Genomic DNA, 18,804 nt, shown 5'->3' with positions numbered 1-18,804 from the left:
ATGGATTACTATGGGCTAGCTTGAAACTGTTGAGAAATAATGATAGGGGCAAGCATATTTTGGGGTTTGGGAGCAATCATCGTTATATTCATGAATACACAATAATTCATTTTGATTTTCGATGAACAGGAGAACAAACTGTCGAAGATAAGCTCTTATAGATTTATCTTGAGGTCGATGAGGTTTGGTTTCTGGTTTTGTACCTCTTTTCACCCATTTTTTGACAGATTCAATTACTGGATCTTTTGATTGTTTTTGGACAATTGTTTCTACGTCAAGAGCAGCAGTTTTTGCGAAATCCGTCAATTTAATGATTAAATCTAGTGAATCATTTTTTCCTTTTTCTGAGTGCAAGCTAATTGGTTCAATTAGCTTTGATGTTTTAGTTCTATTTTCAAAATCTTGTTTTGCCTGTTCAAACTCGTCAATTAAACTTTGTTCGACATTGCCCTCGCAAAGTTCTATCCACTCTTGGTTATCAAGATCGTCATCCAGAGCGAAAAGTTCTTCAGGTATTTCTTCGTAAATATTTTGGGTTGACAATTTTTTTATTTGGTTGATTTGTTTGCCAAATTTAAAGAAATCTGTTATGTTCTGGATTGCGTTGCAAGATTCTTCGTAGTAATCTGGTGCTTCTTCAATGCTGAAGTCACCTTTTTCACTTATATCTATAAGTTTCCTTTTTCCACCATGCATTTGAGCAATGATTGGAAAGCAATCGTTGTGTGTTGTTTTTTTGTCTTCTTCGTGAAGCACTGAATAATTAATTTGTTCTCCGGTGTCTAGAACAAACTTTATTTCATTTGGAATTGTTTTATGTTCATTTTGATATTTTTTAATATCAGCGATTGGAACATTTCTGCTTAAAAGGTCAGGGAAAGCTAAGTTTGTGCCTGGTGTGTAGATAATTTTTAGATTATGAAACTTAGTCAGCACAACTTGATATTTAAAAAATCGGTGTGAAAGTTGTCCTTTTCTGGACCATAAAAACAAAATTGGTCGATGGTCACAATACAGATTTATGGGGAATGGTGAACCTATAATATAGAATTCATATGTTTGAAGAGCAGATATAATACCAAACAGTTCACGATGCTGTGGTGACATTTTTTGTTCGGCTTTATCGAAAACTCTGGAGATTGCGGATACAATTTTCTTTCCGTCTGGAAAGGCTTGGATTAAAATACATCCAGTTCCTACATTCGAAGAGTCAGCGTGCATGTGAAATGGGTAATCTGTGTTTGGGATTGCATTAGCAATATCATGGCAAAATCGGTCTTTCAATTTCTGAAAAACGGCTTCATGACATTGAAATTTGTTTTCGGTGTTTGCAAGCTCGTATAGACATTTCGCATCTACATGAAAGTTAATTATGTAAGTACTATAGAATCCCATTACTCCAAGAACACCCAGTACTTCGGTTTTAGATTCGGGTGATTTTAGATTTTTTATATCATCTATGCGAGAAGCTATAGGAGAAAGACCTTCTTCCGATACCACGTGTCCAAGGAACTTCACTTTTCGTAGCAAAAAAAAATGTTTTATCGGGAGCTGCTTTAAGGTTTGATTTACGAAGCAAAGAGTGGTATTCTCTGATAGTATCAAACATTTCGTTTTTATTTTTACTCTGTAGAAGAGTATCGTCAATATATGTTATTGCCTTTTTCGTTTTTATAAGCGGACCGAAAGCGCATCTCAATAGTTTACTAAAGAAGTTTGAAACTAGTAAGCAATAAAACTAGTAAGTTTTTGAGCTTCTTCAGTGAGAGGCACTTGGTGATAAGCGCATGATAAATCGCTGCTTGTAAAATACGAGCCATTTACTCGAGTCATCAACACCTGTAAAGGTTCAAGTGGCCAGCTACAATTACTAGTATCGGTTATTGAGTTTAGGTACAGAGCATCTAATACTAGTTTTACGTAGTCCTTTTTAGGAAGTATTATAACAGGATTTACGAACCAGGAGTTCATATCATCATTTTCGTTTAACTCGCGTATTTTACCAGTATTATACCATACTTACATATTAGCTCGTCCATTAACTTGTCAAGTTTGTCTCGTAAATGGATGGGTATTTTGCTTGGTCGTTGCTTTTTGAATGTGGCATCTTTTTTAAGAGGTATATGGAACTTGTGTTTCTTTTTTCCAATATCGTACTTATGACGAGAATATACATCAATGTCTTGTATGATGATTTGGAGTAGATCGACAAATTCATCTTCCGATAGATCACTTTGTGTAAAATCAAATTCGGAAAGGAATTGAATAGTGCTATCAATTTTCTGCTGGTTGGATGTATAATATTCGTCTGATTTAAATGTTTCGCTTGCAATAAATTTGATCAGTTGATCATTCTGTTCTTTGTTCCTATATTTTGGAAACTGGTCTCGAACGAGTGGTTTGCAAAGATTTTTTGCATCAGCCGAGAAATCGGTGGCTAGTTTGCCTTCGCTGTTACAGGCCTGAACTATATCAGAACCGATTTGTTCAAATATTTCTGATACACTTTCTGTATCGAATACTTCTAGCGCAGGCATGCTATTGAGTTCCCAACCAGGTACATAGACATAAATTGTGATTCCAGAGAATCTAAACACATCCACGATGATTTTAGAAACTTCTTTTCAATCCATTTTGTCTAGACCACAAGCAATTTTTGGCATTGCAATACAATGAATATTATTAGCAATCGCATGATGTTTCATTTCATCTAGTGCATAGTGAATGCTTTGATAGGTAGGTTTTTGGAAATATCTTTCCTTGGTGATCAGATTGTAAATTATCTGTCCGGAACTGGAATCGCGATACACGATGATTTCGTTCACGCTGCTATTACTATAGCTACAAAAATCTCTCATTTTTGTATATCGTCGACAGACCATTTCGGCAAAGCCTTGGGTCATGGCTCTATCAGCAGAATTGCATTGGGCAATTGGCATGTTTGATTCGAATATAGATTGTTGTTGGAAATCGATGTATTTTATACAAGAATCATAAAGTCGGCTTGTACATTCTTCTGTGGTGTTTACAATTGTGTTTAACATAAAACAACTGTCAAATTCTGAACTTTCGTTTAGAATATTTGCTGTAATTTCATCGCAATCTTGGATTGCATATACTTTTTCTTCTCCTTGTATATCTTTTACTGCATATCCGAGTACGCCTTTAGTTATGGTTACTGGGTGGTCTTGTTGATTTTCAATCAAAATCGGGAGTTTGTATTCAGTTTGAACACAAATGGTATTCATGCAAATTAAACCAGTTTTATACGTGTCTTTGTGTGGGAGAAATGTAGTTTCTTTTTTAAAATATCTTTCGGCTGTATGTTTATACAGATGTGAGGAGCGGTGTGAGATAAATAGGGGATCCTTAAGTCGGATTGTTTCTCTTTTAGAAACATTCGGATATTCTTTATCATTGTTTAATAAGCCATATGCGATGACACCATCTTCAGATTTTAGTTCCACTGCTGGGATATCAAAATAAAGGGTTTTAAGAAACAAATGACAGAAGTCGATTCCTAATAGATTAACAGTGCGTTCTTCTGTTATCCAGACTTGGTGGTTTGTTGGATACTTTCCGTCGGTATCAAAGCATGAAACGATTGATGTATGGCCAAGCATACGGATTTCAGATCCGTTGTAAGTTTTGGCTTTACTTTGGGATTTGAAAAGAGTCAGTTTTTGTCCAATTTTGTTTAATTCTGGGTAGTTGGTTCATTTATGATACTACAAGTTGATCCTGGATCGACCATAATTTCAATTTCCAGTCCACTATTTTTATTTGTGTCTCCGGTGGCAAAATGATACAGATTGAGATAGATCCTTGCTTTTGGATTGCTATATTCACATGGCTTCGGAGACTTTAATAGTTTAAAGGAAACATATCTGTCAGTGCGTTACAGTAGTTAGTTTCTTCTTCTACCCAATGGGTATTTTCAACTTGATTTTGATTCATTCTGAATCCTGGTGATCTTGATCTATCACAATCACGACTATTTGTTCGATTATATCCATTTTGATTTTATTGTCGACCTCTAGGATCACTGCTGGATTGCCTATTCTCTTGGTCATGCAGCTTGTTCATTATCTCCTGTTTTCCAGCTTGTTCATTATTTCTGAAAGTATTTTGTTTTGGGTATTTTTCGTCATATGGCACGTTTTGCCTGGGATTGAAATTGTACGATGGCTGTTGATTATTTCTTGGATAACCATTTTCGCTATAGTTATTATGATAACGAATACCATAGTTACTTTGATTCTGGAAATTTGGAGTAATTCCATAATTTCCTGATTGACCGCTTTGATTTGTAAAGTTGTTGTTTCTTGACTGATCGTTTTGATTGTAATTTCTTTGATTGAGAAATTTCGGTTACGTTTATAGTCGGTCTCAAATGAAACTTTTCTATCACTTTTTATTGTTAGTTCTTTGCGAAGTTTGTTTACTTCGTCCTGGACTTGTTTCTTAGAGCATCTAGAGATAGAATGACCGTTCATCCTACAATAATCACAGAAGCGTTTATTATTTGGTCTGCCTTTTACATCCGGATCTCGGCGCCGAAAGCAATGTTGTTTGTTTATGGCACTAACCTCTTGACTTTTAATCAATTTGGTTAACTCTTTTATTTGCGTCTCTAGTGATGTCATTTTATCTGTCGAGGTTTTATTTGCAGGATCAGTGGCGACAATAAAAGTTAAATCTTTTGTAATTATATGATTTGTAAACGTTTTCCATCCTGCGTTGGGATTTTCTATCATATATTCATGAGCTTTCTGCTTCAGAGCTAAGGGTTTTAGACCTTTAACTGAGAAATCTATATACTTTTGAGTTCGTTGTCTCGTTTGTATATTTTTTTCCAATGCCAGTGCATCGGCATCAGCATGAACAGTAGTATCAATGCTTTCAAGCCAACCCTTGTCGACTGATGTTTTAATCCTATGGAAGTAGTTTTTTATTAATTCGCCCTCTTGTCGAGTGGCATTTTCAGCATCAATTCGATGCTTGAATCGATCTCTACCATCAGTGAATCTTATAAGAAAAAGATTTTTTAGTTCAGCCCAAGTAGTAGCATTAGTTATTTCATCAGTATACCATTCAAGAGCTGTTTCTGTTAATAGAGATCCAAACAAACTTTTTTGTCTGTGATCATAGTTAGGCTGAACGCCAGCGTCTGTGGGTCGTTGCCCTAGTGAGAAAACAATTTTATTCTCAACTGAAGTCCAAAAGGCTTTTGCGTTTGGGTCTGAATCATTTCCTGAGAATGATACAAAAGACAAGTTAGGATGGGTGATTGGATGATCGGCCATCTTACTTTTTTCAACTTAAGATATCCAATTTAAAGTTTTGAAATTTTGAAATTTTGATAATTTCAACTTTTGATTTTTTGATAATTTCAACTTTTTGAAATTTGATGTAGTTCCTTTTTTATTTGAAATTTTGATAATTTGAAATTTTGATAATTTCAACTTTTGATTTTTTGATAATTTCAACTTTTTGAAATTTGATTATTTCAACTTTTGAAATTTTCAACTTTTTGAAATTTTGATAATTTCAATTTTTGATTTTTTGATAATTTCAACTTTTTGAAACTTGATAATTTCAACTTTTGAAATTTTCAACTTTTTGAAATTTTGATAATCTCAGTTTTTTGAGAATTTGAAAATTGAGCGAATTTTTGAAACTTGTGTGCCTCACTGGTCGCACCAATTATTCCAAACTAATTTGAGTTAACTTATTGCGATCGACCAAATCGCAGCTAGTTAGAACAAGGGGTCTTTCTGAATGTTGCTAAGATTTTTTCCTATTCTTATTCAACAGACAAAGTTTCTTTCACTCGTAAATAGGGATATTATTTCAAATATAGAGGACACACATCAATTTTATATCAAGAGACATTGGGGTTTGGATTGATAGTTATCGAGATAGAGATTAGAGATTTTGGTTATTAGGATGTTTGGGGGTCTCAGTATGAGAGTGGTTGTGAGATTTGAGATTTTGAGAAAGTGATGAAGTGATATTTGGTATATTTTCGCTTGGCTTTTATACCGTAGATTTTGATATTTTCAACATTCCATCTGTTGTTCAAACCAATCAGAAAGAACCAACACATGCTGAAATGTTTGCTTTTGGTGATATTTTATCAACCGAGCAAACGCGTAATTTCAAGTCAAAAGTTTAAGAATTATGTTTCTGATTTCAAGTCAGAACATATGGTAAAAATTTAAGAATTGTGTTTCTGATTTCAATTCAGAACATGCACTAGCGCATCTTTTTCACAAAACTTATCCACGAATCTTTTTTCTCTGAAACTTTTCGGAAATCCTTTGCCTTGAAATGCTTCTTTTTGGTCTGCAAGGTCTCGACTACGGGTATTGATTTTCATACTGGTTGCTGAGAGTGGTATGTTGTCTTCTGAATTCATCGAAGATTGGGATTTGATCAGGTCGGCGTCCAGAGAGCCGTGTTCTGCCCCATCGTGCAGTTTCCAGTGACGCTCTTTCTCTCTCTCTCTCTCTCATTTTTTTTCTCTCTCTCTCTCTCACTTTTTTTTTGTTAGCAGCTCAATAAGAAAATTTTTAGAAATGAGTGCAACCGATGGGCGGTGTTTTGTAATTTTTTCAAGAACGGATCAAGTAGTTTGAAAGACATGGCTAAAAAATCTGCGGTAAGTGTATATACAACTCTTTCTACAAGTACATTTAACCTATGAACTGCCACTCTACAAAAATAGTTTCAAGATCTAGAATCAAAATATAAGAAACTTGACCCATGGTCAACTCCAATTCACCTAGGAAATCCATATAAGTGACAGAACGAAAAAAAGGTGAGTGCTTTAAGCTACCCTTGTCGGGAGAAAAAAGTTAAATGAATAAAACTCAAAAAGATATATTTCTTTGTTCCCCAGTCCAATGGTCCGGAAACACTAAGTTCATTTCTTCGTTAGAGAACAAATCTGGAATTTTTAATCATTTGAGCTTTTCGGTATAGTACTTTGATATTGTGACTATGAAGCTCTGAGACATGACTTGTTCTTGGTGAATCTTCCTATAAAAGTGTGACCACAAAATGAAATCGGCTAAGAATTTCGTTCCTAATTGTCTCGGATGAGTTTAGTTACTATAGAATGAAACGCTCCATGTATTGCTTTTGAGATATACTAGCTCATTATCTAGAAAAATAACTCGTCTTTAATGTGGAGGTCTTCGTCAATTTTTTTCATCAATGTAGAATTGGTGATTCTACTGTATTACATGCTATAGTAACCTGAGCGTAAGATTGATTCGTCATTAAGCTAAGTAGCAGAGTAAACAAAACTGCTCCTATCAGGGCGAAGCCCTGAATGTTCCGAATGCCTTTTAAGGTTCATGGAGCAGTAAAAACATAAAAAAACTTATTGAAATAAATTAAAAGAAAAATTTTTTTCTTCTAAAATTTGAAATTTTTAACGAAAATCATCCACCCACACGCCATATTAAGAACAAAAGGATAGATTTCGTCGCTTGTAACAAATAAATTATGGCAAAGAAGCTTCTTTCAACCAACTTGGAACGATTTCTAAGACGGATTAAATATCCGCTTACGCGTTAATAGCTCGAATTATATCGCGCGTTAATTGTCCCAAATTGGTCGAAATGGCCAAAATGGCAACCTTTAAACCCTAATAATTTTACGAAAAATGATCACAGGTGAGATATCTTTTAAAATTTAAGCTCAAGACAACATTACCTTTTGAATGATATAAAAAAGTTCCGTCAAAAATGGCTAGTTAAAAAGTCGAAATTTGTCTGAAGAAAAAAAAACCCACCCCAAGCACAAATATTCCGTTACTTTCGTATCGAAAGTCGGAACAACAATTGGTTAAGTTGCAAAATCGACCAAAAAAACAGACAATAATCAGGATTTGAAACGCTACCGGTTTTGCAACCCCCCCCCCCCACCAATGGAAACTACCGGGACTTGCTTTACGAAACTCATAGGACGGATACTAGAGATAATTTGACCCGGGCATGCAAAAATCCAGACCCTTCGGATAACGGTTACCGGATAACGGTTACCGGAAGTGCAAATCGCCCTAGCAGAACTCGGTAACTAGCGGTTGGAATAGACTCAAATTCTAGTTTGTTGTGGGCCTAGTTGAGGGAAGCTTAAGTTTGGAACCCCAGACCCCTAAGACCCCCACTTCCGGTTTTTTGCCCAAAGTAAACAAACCCACCCCTAACTTCCGGAAGTCGTTTCTCAGCCTCAAATGAATGAAGGGAGCTGAAACTTGGAGGGATGATAGGTAGTGGCTAGATACATCTTGTCCTATAACTTGAATCAAATCCGGCGGTTGAACCGAAAGCTATTATCACTTGAAAAAACAACCCCTTAGACCGGAAATAGTTGAAGTACGCGAAATGATGAACAGTGGCATAATGATTTTATTGCGGCATTCGGCATAAAATACAAACTCCGAAAAAAGACCTCTTGTGAGTGAAAACCCTCCGGCGACTCCTTCCGGTGTTAATAGTGTTTTTCCAGAAAAAGTGATAATGGACCTTAGAAATTGGATAACTTGTGAAGTATTAATGAGATATGAATGAAACTTGGTACTTAGGACCCCATAGAATTCTGAACCCAAATATGGAAGTTTGACCCCGGTTGACCCCTGGGTGACCTTATGTTGACCTTTGGGCGCTTTGACCCCATATTGCATGGAAAACCCCGAGATTAACAACGGAAAGTGGCGTATTTTCCAGCCCAACCCCTGGAAATGAAAATGGGTCACCTTGCTAAAATTGGGAGGAAAAATTTTATATTGGGAATTAGAGCAGAAGTCGATCGAGGTACAGTTTTACATTGCAACCTTGGAGTAGTGGATTTAATTCAAAGTGGATTTGGTAAACATTGGGTTCAGTTTAGCTTGGGGAGTGATCTATTAATAGCATTTCAACTACACTAAAGAAAAGTAGTCCCAGAGCAATCTGATAGTAAAAGGACCGTAGCATGAGAATTAAATCTCCTAAAAAGTATGAACGAACGGGAAATTTACTTGGCTTCTCGGAAGTGATTTTTTGGTTTAATTTGACCCCTAATAGACGAACTACGTTCCCCTGATAGCTAGAAGATCGGGATTGGAATAGAAAACAGATAGAAGTTTTAGATGCTTGAAATGAATTAGCTACCCATAAAAAGGGTCTCCCCCTACACTAAGGAGGTCGGAACGTTAACGGGATATTTAAAATAAAGACCTTGGGAGGATCACTGGGTAAACATATCATGGTTTAGAGGTTAGTTGAGCTCGAGGGCTGAAGTCACTGAGGTCAGGAATTAGTTGACTAGAATCGTATGACATTTGTTTGCTTGGTCAAATTGTGACACCTACCGCATACCGGTTACCTAATAAGCGTGAAAAGATTGATAAAAGAAACCGAAGTTCGCACGTCGCAGAAGTGACAGGGGGAGGGATATAGCCTTAAAACTTGCGGACCGGTGACTTAAGCGGATGTCTGGACAGATATGGAATGGCGTGACTTAACTAAAACTAAGTGTAAGGAAAGATAAGGAAGTGGAGGGTACCGGAGAGCCTTTAAGAGTCAGAACAGTTGTTAACTACTATTGAGAGTAGTTGGTTCTCAGTCAGAGAAGAGAGCAATTGAAACTGAGAGAGAGTATAGTAGGTTCTCCGTTAGTTAGAGAGAAAAATTATTGCTAGCTAAACGAGTAGTTGGTTCTCGAAATAAGAGAACAACTGTAGCAGAAAAATTAGATAGTTGCACTAGTCAGAGATTCTCTAGAGAGAGAATAGTTCAGTATTAGTGGAGTTAGCTGGAAGTTAATTGCAATAAGGCAATTAATGCTCATAAATCGCAGACCCTTTCCTTTTGATTTGATTATTGGATAATAACCTGGCCACTCAGAGCCCTCTGTAATCAGACGTATAATCATCTGAATTTATCTAAAATTAGAAACTCTTGCGATTGTATCGAGTAGACAAGACAGCCAGAAGAGCAATACACAAAAGCGGCAAGCAACAGAGAGCAATACAGGATTTTTGCCACCAGATCAACCCTTTCGGGATTGTAGAAAGTAGTAAATCTCGGTCGCCCCGCTGAATTCACTGCCAAAGGGACAGCTTGCGAAGGAATCCCCTAATTCTACAATCAACGCTCCAAGGTCTCCTAATGGTCTAATGTCAAAAATAGGTCCTCAACGATTTTCTCGTCTTTCGTCATCATCTGAAATAGCTTCCTCCTGGAACAGCGGCTTTCTGGAATGAAAGGACTGGTGGACGAAATAAGATCAGCTTTACACTGTTTGAGTAGGCCTAAGGGTCGGCCATAAACAACTTATCTTTGGTTTTCAAAGCAAAATATTTTTCCTCTGAGACTATGAGAAAAGGTTCTGATTAAAAAAGTTCCTGACTTTGGCCACTGCTTGGTGCACTTTTGATCCAATGTACTTAGTCTATGAAAATAATTCACTTAAAATGAAACTAGAGTTGTCTAAATGTAAGCAACTTAGTAATACTTTTCTGCCCTAATGTGAAAATTGTCGCAAAACTTGAGTGACTAAGCAATACAAGTATTAAAAGAAGCACTAACTTTGAGTCTAAATGAGGTTAATAACCTGGTTTTTGCATCTGAAACTAATCGCGTTACTCAAAAAGACGTTCCTGACTAGATGATAAGAGTTAACATTACAGTGGCCAACGGTATTATTACAGAATGGTTATTCACTTTAATTTTGTATTGCTATTTATTCAAATTCCTCCTGTTTTACAAATTGAGCCGCAACAAACTTTTTGTCCTAGGGATACGATGGTTAGTTTTTGCTTGATGAAGATCTTGGTAAAAGATTAGTAAACCCTGGTGAAAAAAATTTAAAAAATGAACGAAAAAACTGTTCACTCTACGGGCGAGTCTTCTAGGTTTTCTGTGCATCGTCTTATTGCTGTGGTTGGCTGAAAAAGCTAGAAAGAAAGCTTTTAGTTTTAAGATAAGTAGCGTTTTCAAACTCTGAACCGTGAAGATACTTCCTACAAAGCTCCGAAGCTCAAACTACGTCCAAAGTTCCAGTTTATTAGTAGAGTATATCTTTTCGAGAATTTTAAATATATTTTTGGCCGAACTGTTCCACCATTGCCTATAATCTGTTGTGATAAGTCTAATTTTTCAAACTAGTTTTCTCTTTAACGTTTAATTGGCAGCTTTTCGTAATTTTTATAATTTCTACCTTTAGTTCTTTGAAAGCTAGAATGTGAATGGGATTGATTGGGTAAAAGCACTACAAAATCAAAATCCTACAAAATGCAAACTTATGCTTTATCAGGCAAATGTTTTGTGTAACAGCAATCTGACCGGCAACTTAAGTGTTGAATAGTTTGGTAGGCTTTGACAAAATGGTTTATTGAACCATAAGAATTGATCGGAGTTCAGATGTGTTCTTTGGTATGGGAATTATTCTAATTGCGTTGGCCTTTCCGACCAAAAATGCACCCCTGCTTCTTATGAGTTGAATCCTAACTAACCAATTTCTTTATAAAATAATTTTTTTCCATTTTTCCCCATTTCACTGCCATATTGTTCTTGCTAGAGATTAAGATTGTTTTTGCTTACATCGTTTTGCGCTCTGCAAAGGACTTTTTTGACAGATTTAAAGTATCGTCAATGAATGAATCAATTCGAGCAAAAACTGCCATTTAAAACTGATTCCATGGTTCTTTAAAAATTTTCCCACGCATCTCCAAGTCCATATAATTTGGTTGAAAAATGAGTTTTATTCAATGTTAGTTTCGCTTAAAATGCTGACGTTGCCTTGTTTACTAGTTGCATCGTAAAATTTGAGTTGACTTCAAGCGTTTTTCAGATCTAAATTGGCAGTCCAGACTGGCCCGTCGGGTTGTGTTGACGGTTGCAAAAAGACCTTTTTTGTCAACTTGTGAATCTTCGTTATCTAGTACTTGTTTTTAAAATTTTGATTGTTCAGAGCTTTTGAATTCAGCGCAAAATTTTTTTGATTTTTTTTGTGGTCACTATGGAGTGAAAAAGTTGGATTTTGACCGGAATTTTCCGGCTATAAATCACTTCGGTTTGTTTCCTATAGATGGCGTGTTACATAGTTGAACAATTGGATAGTCGAAAAAGGTGTTTGCTCCCAGATAGTCAAAAAAAGTTTTGTTACCGGAGATCCGAAATCGTTCTTGTCTCGGATAGCCGATGAATTCCGATTCGCTCAAAAAATATATTATTGAAAATATTCAATTTAAAAAGTTTTTCAATTCAATTAAGTGTTTACTATTATACCCCACCAATTAAATAAAAGACCCTAAAAACAAACGTTTTGACCTATTTAAATTTTGAAATTTTTTTTGACAAAAAAAATGCAGTAAAACGTGGTTTCGATCACGTTTTCGGCTCCCGCTCCTCGCCTCCCACATAACAGTTATTTAACTGCGCGTTTAATTAACAGTTTACTGGAGAGCCGAGAAAAATTAGTTCTTGGTCGGCAAAAATAATGCGTATTGAGGTAGTAGCTTCTTCTCGTTTTCTTCAGCTTCAGCTCGTTTTCTTCTCTATCTTGTTCCGTAAAAGCAAAGTTATTACATAAATCAATTTTTTTTGTCCATTGTATCTTTAAAAGCATAGTTTTGATTTTATGACAATTTTGCCTATTTATGGAACTTTTATTTTGTCGCCAATTACTTCAAAATTATCTTAACAAAGGTTTCAGTTTTTTTAGCCTCTCCAGAAATGCGGCACTGTGGGTAAACACCGTTCAATACACGCTAATGTTTAACTTGATTTACCATAAAGAACTTTTGTGTTCCAGACTGCTACAGTTTTGTTCAAAGTTTCGCGTTCTTCTTCCATTTAAAAAAGGTTAAAATCCACCATTACCTAAAGGTTGAATGACTATTTTTTTTAACTTTCAGCTTTCAAATTCCGGTCAATTTTGCAAGTTAAAAAACCGAATTAGGTCAAAAAGAAATTAACTACATAATCCAAGGGTGGATCGAAGATTTCCTCGAGGTAGGGCGGATTTTCAAAAAAAAAAATCGAAACCTTTCTCGACTTTTTTTTAGTTCGAGCAAATTGATATTCTGAGCTCTCATAAATGACTAAAAAGACCCCATTTTGGTCAAATTTTCTGCGCCGCCGCCAATTTTTGAAAAAACAGGCCAGAAAAGGCGTTTTTAGACCGTTTTTGGAGAAAAAAATTGACCAAAAAATTGCGTTTTTTCGTCGCACGCTCCCCCCTCAAAATTTTTGTATCTCAAAATAGTACAAAGGGGGAACCCTTTAAGTCGAAAGGGGGTCTTATCCCTGAGGATAAAGCGTCCATTCTACCACCCCCCCCCCCCTTAAATCCGCTGATGACATAATCCATTCTTTTTCTTCAAAATTCGGCATATAATATCTTGGATCAAGTTAACTTCCCCCCCCCCCCCCTAGATAGACAGACCAAGTTAAGATCCTCAATCCGAGCGTCCATTTTAAATTACATTTGCTAAGCTTTTCTTGTAAAATGCTTTATTCTGATTGGCTGAAAGTTCAAGATCAGAACCAAGTTAACATCATCACTCCTCAGCGGCCAGGGGGTGAAGAAGAATGTTAGCTTGGCCCAAATTCGTTTTTCTTTACTGTTTTATATTGTGAGACAAATTATGCAAGTTCTGCGATCCCTTAGAATTCTTCATACAACAAATATTCAACATTCTTTTGCGTCCAAAGCCAAGAACAGCAACTTATGTAAATTTCCACGACTTGAAAACGGGGCCATTTTTGTGATTTTTTTTTTTTACTAAAAACGAAAAATTTAAAAATGAACATCTGCGAAAATTTGATTACAGTTTTTCTGCTTAGCAACTTGTTAACTTGTGTGTGTGTTGTACTAACTTGTGCAGAACAAGAATGAGTCAGAGGTGACTGTGATGTCATTTTGTGAGTCATATACATCCAGTCTGTAGGTGTAGTTGGTGGCAGGGGTCAAAAACGAGGCTGAAACACAAACACGTTCAGTTTTATGAGCATTACAAAAAAAATGAAACCAAGTTTAAATCTCCATCCCCCCTGAGCCCACGGCAGTTGAGGGATGATGCAAGGGGAGTTCTTCCATGTTTAAAAGGGAGAGAAGGATTGAGACAGACGTGATGTTTAGGGATGATCAGCCGTTTTCCCTAACTCAATTTGTTTACTATGCGCTGACGACACTCAATTAGGTCATGTCATCAAGATGCTTTAAAAAACAGCAAAAAAAAGAAAAAGTGAACCCCCAAATTGCTTTTTAAATGATCGCCCAAAAGAGCAAAAGAATTTTTCTTCAGATATCTTGGAATAAACATTGATGAACAGCTGAGCTTTGATGAACACATTGATATTCTCGGTACGAAAGCCTCGAAGTTTTGCGAGTTTTTTTTATGTGGGTACAAAAACTTCTCTCGACTAAGCATCTTGTTACAACTTACAAAATTTTCAAGCAACCTATTATGAAGCATGGCATCTTGGCTCACGTATCCACAAAAAGACAAAATAGATTTTTCTGATCAAAAAGTAAAACGCTTGTTTAAAACCACTCAAATATCAATCCATTTAAAATCGGAGATTTAACAAAATGTTGTTTTTTGCTAGAGATCCTCTTTTGTGTGAACAAGTGAACACAGTGTCCGTGTCCAACATTCTCAGTTAGGAAAACTCTATTCAAATTTTGAAAGAGCACATTACGGATAAGGAAGAGAGAAAATTTTTAGTGTTGCGCAAAACAGCAAGAAGATCAACAACTATCAAACATCGTTAGACCAAGAAAAATGTTAAACAATATCATACACTTTTATCCAAATTATCACGGAAATATAAAACCTTCACCCACGCAGCAAGTGAACACATTCAATCATAGCTTTTTAGAATGCTACATTTTGGTTTACGAAAAGCTTCTAAAAAACTTTTTCTATAAGTTAAGTAATACTCAAGATTTTTTCAAGTTGTTTTTAGTAAATATTCTTTTTCCCGGTTTTAGTCGATATCCACTTCGAATGAACACTGTATAGCTAAAAAAAATATAGGACCAAACATTGTTGATTTTTTTTCTAAAGCAGTATCGGAAAGTACCTAAAAAAATTTCAGCTCTGAGGCATCTGGGAACAAACTTGTAGGTTAATGATGCTCTCCCAGGCAGTTAAGTTGTTGGCGTGGTATGTAAACTAATGTATTTAACTACCCACAATGTAATTGCACAAAACAGCTTTATATTATTATACTGAGCGGTGTCTTTGAATTATAAAGGTTCTTTGTAACATTATTTTTTCCAGTTAACATTTAAAATAATATTCTTTTGTTGAAGCAACTAGATTGCAAATGAGGCCCTAAATTGCTTCGGCTGAGCGCTTTTGACTACATTAACTATTGATTTTTAAAAAAATGACTTTATGGAGTTCAATTGATTAACTTTTGGTTTTGTAGTAATGTAAAGACTACACGGAAAAATGATCATTGTCTAAAGTGTTTATTTAACGACCCAATTCTAAATTGGAGCGTGCCATTTAACTTAAAGCCTTTTTTCACTAAATCAGATATTGACTGATTTACTCTTACTAGGACTATATAATTTGGTTTTAAAAATCTACTACACTTTAAATAGTTGTCCAATTTTTCTCATTTATTCAAGCTAAGTATTTTAGAAGGGCGGCGATTACTAACACGTCCCTTTTAACTATAACTTAAATCAAGATAAATAAACATTTAGCAAACTTGCCGGCTGCCCAGAAAATCTCCTTTTGGTTAAGCAGAGATGCACCATCAATATGATGCATCAGAGAGTGTACTATGAATTTTCAAAAAGATCGAACTGAAGGCTGCGGTTTTAATCAAAGGGGACTAATAATTTAAAGCTATTTGATTTGAAAAAACCAAATAAAATTTAGTTAAAAACTCCCTTATGATGAAGGGAGAATAAACGAGCAAGTGAAAGGACTGGCCTGAAGTTTTCAGTGTTTCAATTTGCTCAGTCAGCACCAAGTCCTCTTCTTTAACAACTTCATTTTTTAAATAAATAATTTTTTTTTTAGTTTTAAAAACTTATAAAAATTAGTCTTTTTTTTCACAATAAAACAGAAATTAATTTTTATCTAACTTCGATGAAACAGTAATCGAACTAAGCACAAACGGGAAAACCCAGAGCATGAAGACAACTGGACAAGACTCGTCTAGACGACCTAAAAAAAGTGGACCCGTTCAAAATTGATTCGAGAATCCTAGCCAATCGTCAACCTTATAAGCAGACAAAACATAAATGTAAAAATAAGAGTTAATACCTCATCCCTCGTAGATATATTTCTTTAAGCTGTTCAATTCTTTTATATAATTCAATAACCCTGTGCTTTATATTCACCCAGCTCATTAATTCATACCTTTTTCTAACTATTGTTTCTACTATAACTTTTGTCAAGAAAACTTGACGATCATAGGCAAGACTTATAACTTAGGATAGATTACTAGGCAATCAAACAGCAATGACCAATTAGTAAATTTTAAAGACAAAACTAGAAAAATGCTTATTCTTAGCAAAATCAGGAAATCGAAGGGTTAATTAAAGGAACAATTTTCAAAATTTGTTCTCAGGAAGTTTTTTGTTTTTGATAAATACTGGACAAACCATAAAGTTTCTCAAAATACTAAGTTTGTCAAAATTTGTTTAGTCCCCAACTCCGCTAAAAAAGCGATTAAATTGAATTGTTCAATTCAACTGATGGATTGATGAAATGTGGCGCGGGATGCGGAACTTAATTGCCCAAATTGGGCGTTTTTGAAGCCTCCGAGATTCTACCTTGAGTCAGCTTAAAAAGTGTTTTCGTACCTTTACTTCAAAAAATCGAAAAAAAGTCATTTTTTTCGCAAAACTCCTTTCCCACAGGAAACATAAGTTCCGTACCACAAGAGGCGTCAATAGTAATGATAGATAGTTAAGTTGAATGATACTTGAGTAGACTTTTGTAGTTAATCGTACTTGATCCAATCTCCGTGTCGAGAAAAGTGTTGGAAGATATGTTTGCATTGACGAACGTCTGGTAGAGCTCTCCGTTTCTGATGAGTCGGAACTCGAGGGCAGGTGAAACATCGGACACGTTGAACGTCAATTCTATAGTAGTTTGATTGACTACAGCCGACATCACTTGTTGCACGTTGGGAGCTGAAAAAAAGGAAAACTTTCATGTAGCAAAGAGTTTGTCTAGTATGACAAATGGCTAGTGATGAAAATTTTTTGATTAATAAGTACACATTTTTTATTGACCGAATGGAATAGGTCAAAAAGTTTACGGAATTTGTATGGCTAGATTTTTTGTCAACCCTGGTAAATTTTATATCTTTATGTATTTGTGCGAGATTGTGACTAACTGTGTACCTCGTATGCAAGTATGGTATTGTGCTATTTTTGTGTTAAGCGATGTGTTTGTCCGTGTATGTTGTGTAGATTACACAACAAAAGTCTACAGAAGATACGCATTTTTGCATAAAAGAAAATTGCATATACAGTTTTCATTTATGGAAAAATGCTTGTTATAGATGATATATCATGTTATGTTTATCATGTTATCAATATTATCCCAAGGTACCATGACATAATGCGACAAGAATTTTTCCCGAATGGAGCCCAACACGGGAGAGTTTTTGAGCTATTGAACACGTAAATTTTACCTGTACGGATGGAATTTGAGAGTGTCCCATCACTGAGCAACTGTTCATTTGTGCCAGTGCAGTTGAAGCTCTGACTCACCCGGAATTGATACCAGGTGAATCGGTCCAGTCCAGTCACGTTCACAGCCGCCGAGTCCCAACCTAAGCCAAAAAAGGCAGTTGGCAGCAAGAATAAACACTGACTTAGCAACTAGCGCCGAAGGTTCCGACCACATCAATTACGCAAAAAGAGTTAATGAAACAAAAAATTAAAAATTTTCTCATGGAATGCTGTTTCCATTAGGTGGCCAAACTGTTTTTTTTGTGAATTGTAAGCGGGTTCCGCAGGGGCCATGAACAGATTTGTCGCGGAATCCGCCACATTGCTTATTTTCTTTGAACTTCTTTGCTGTTTTGGACTACATGAAAAAATAGCTGAAGCACTGTATCGCTCATACTCGCTCCAAAAACAGGCAAACTTGAGGAATCCGCAACAAAATTTGCGGAATCCACAAACAATTTATAATATAATTGTATAGTAAAAGTACGCTGTCGGAAAAACCGCAACTGCAAGCGGAATCCACAAATTCTAAAGGTAATCCGCAAATTGTAAGCGGAATCCGCAAATTGTGAGCGGGAACCGCAAATTGTAAGCGGAATCCGCAAATTGTGAGCGGGAACCCCAAAATGTAAGCGGAATCCGCTTAAATTTGCAAAATCCGCTTACACTTTACGGAATCCGCTAACGTTTACGGATTCTGAAACAACTGGCTTTTTTCGCTCGTTGCGGACTTATGTTACTGAAACACGAAATCCACGGAAATATTGTAAGTGGAATCCCCTTAAATTTTGAACCAAGCTTAAAGACTTGTCTCTAGATTCCAGTGGACTATAGTTCCGAAACTGTGCTCCTATCCAGTGCACAATAAACACTGCTGGTTTCAGTTTAAGTACCAACTACCCGAAAAGATCTTAATTTTCGGATGTGTTGTTGTTTTTCTTTTGTTGCAACCATTGAAAATGGGGACTAATTTTTATATTCAATGGTGCTTTAGTTTTTTCTTTTTTTCCAAGCAAATTTTTCAGTCGTGATTCGAGCAACTTTCAACAATTTCCAGAAATTTTGCTCTGGGTCAAGAAAAGTGGTTTGAATTTT

General features: G+C 35.8%; 1 protein-coding gene across 1 annotated transcript in view; it reads right to left on the bottom strand.

The window, feature by feature from the left end:
• The window catches only part of LOC134854893 (uncharacterized), a gene marked incomplete in the record, with an annotated part of 161,968 nt that overhangs the window by 129,664 nt on the left and 13,500 nt on the right, over positions 1-18,804 (bottom strand). The window contains 3 exon segments of the mRNA XM_063871253.1: positions 13,878-13,979; positions 16,981-17,163; positions 17,670-17,810. Coding sequence (XP_063727323.1) covers positions 13,878-13,979; positions 16,981-17,163; positions 17,670-17,810 — 426 coding nt within the window.

This window comes from Symsagittifera roscoffensis, chromosome 9 (genome assembly GCF_963678635.1).
Source record: "Symsagittifera roscoffensis chromosome 9, txSymRosc1.1, whole genome shotgun sequence".
NCBI classification, from domain to species: Eukaryota; Metazoa; Xenacoelomorpha; order Acoela; family Convolutidae; genus Symsagittifera; species Symsagittifera roscoffensis.
This window is presented reverse-complemented; position numbering and strand designations above follow the sequence as displayed.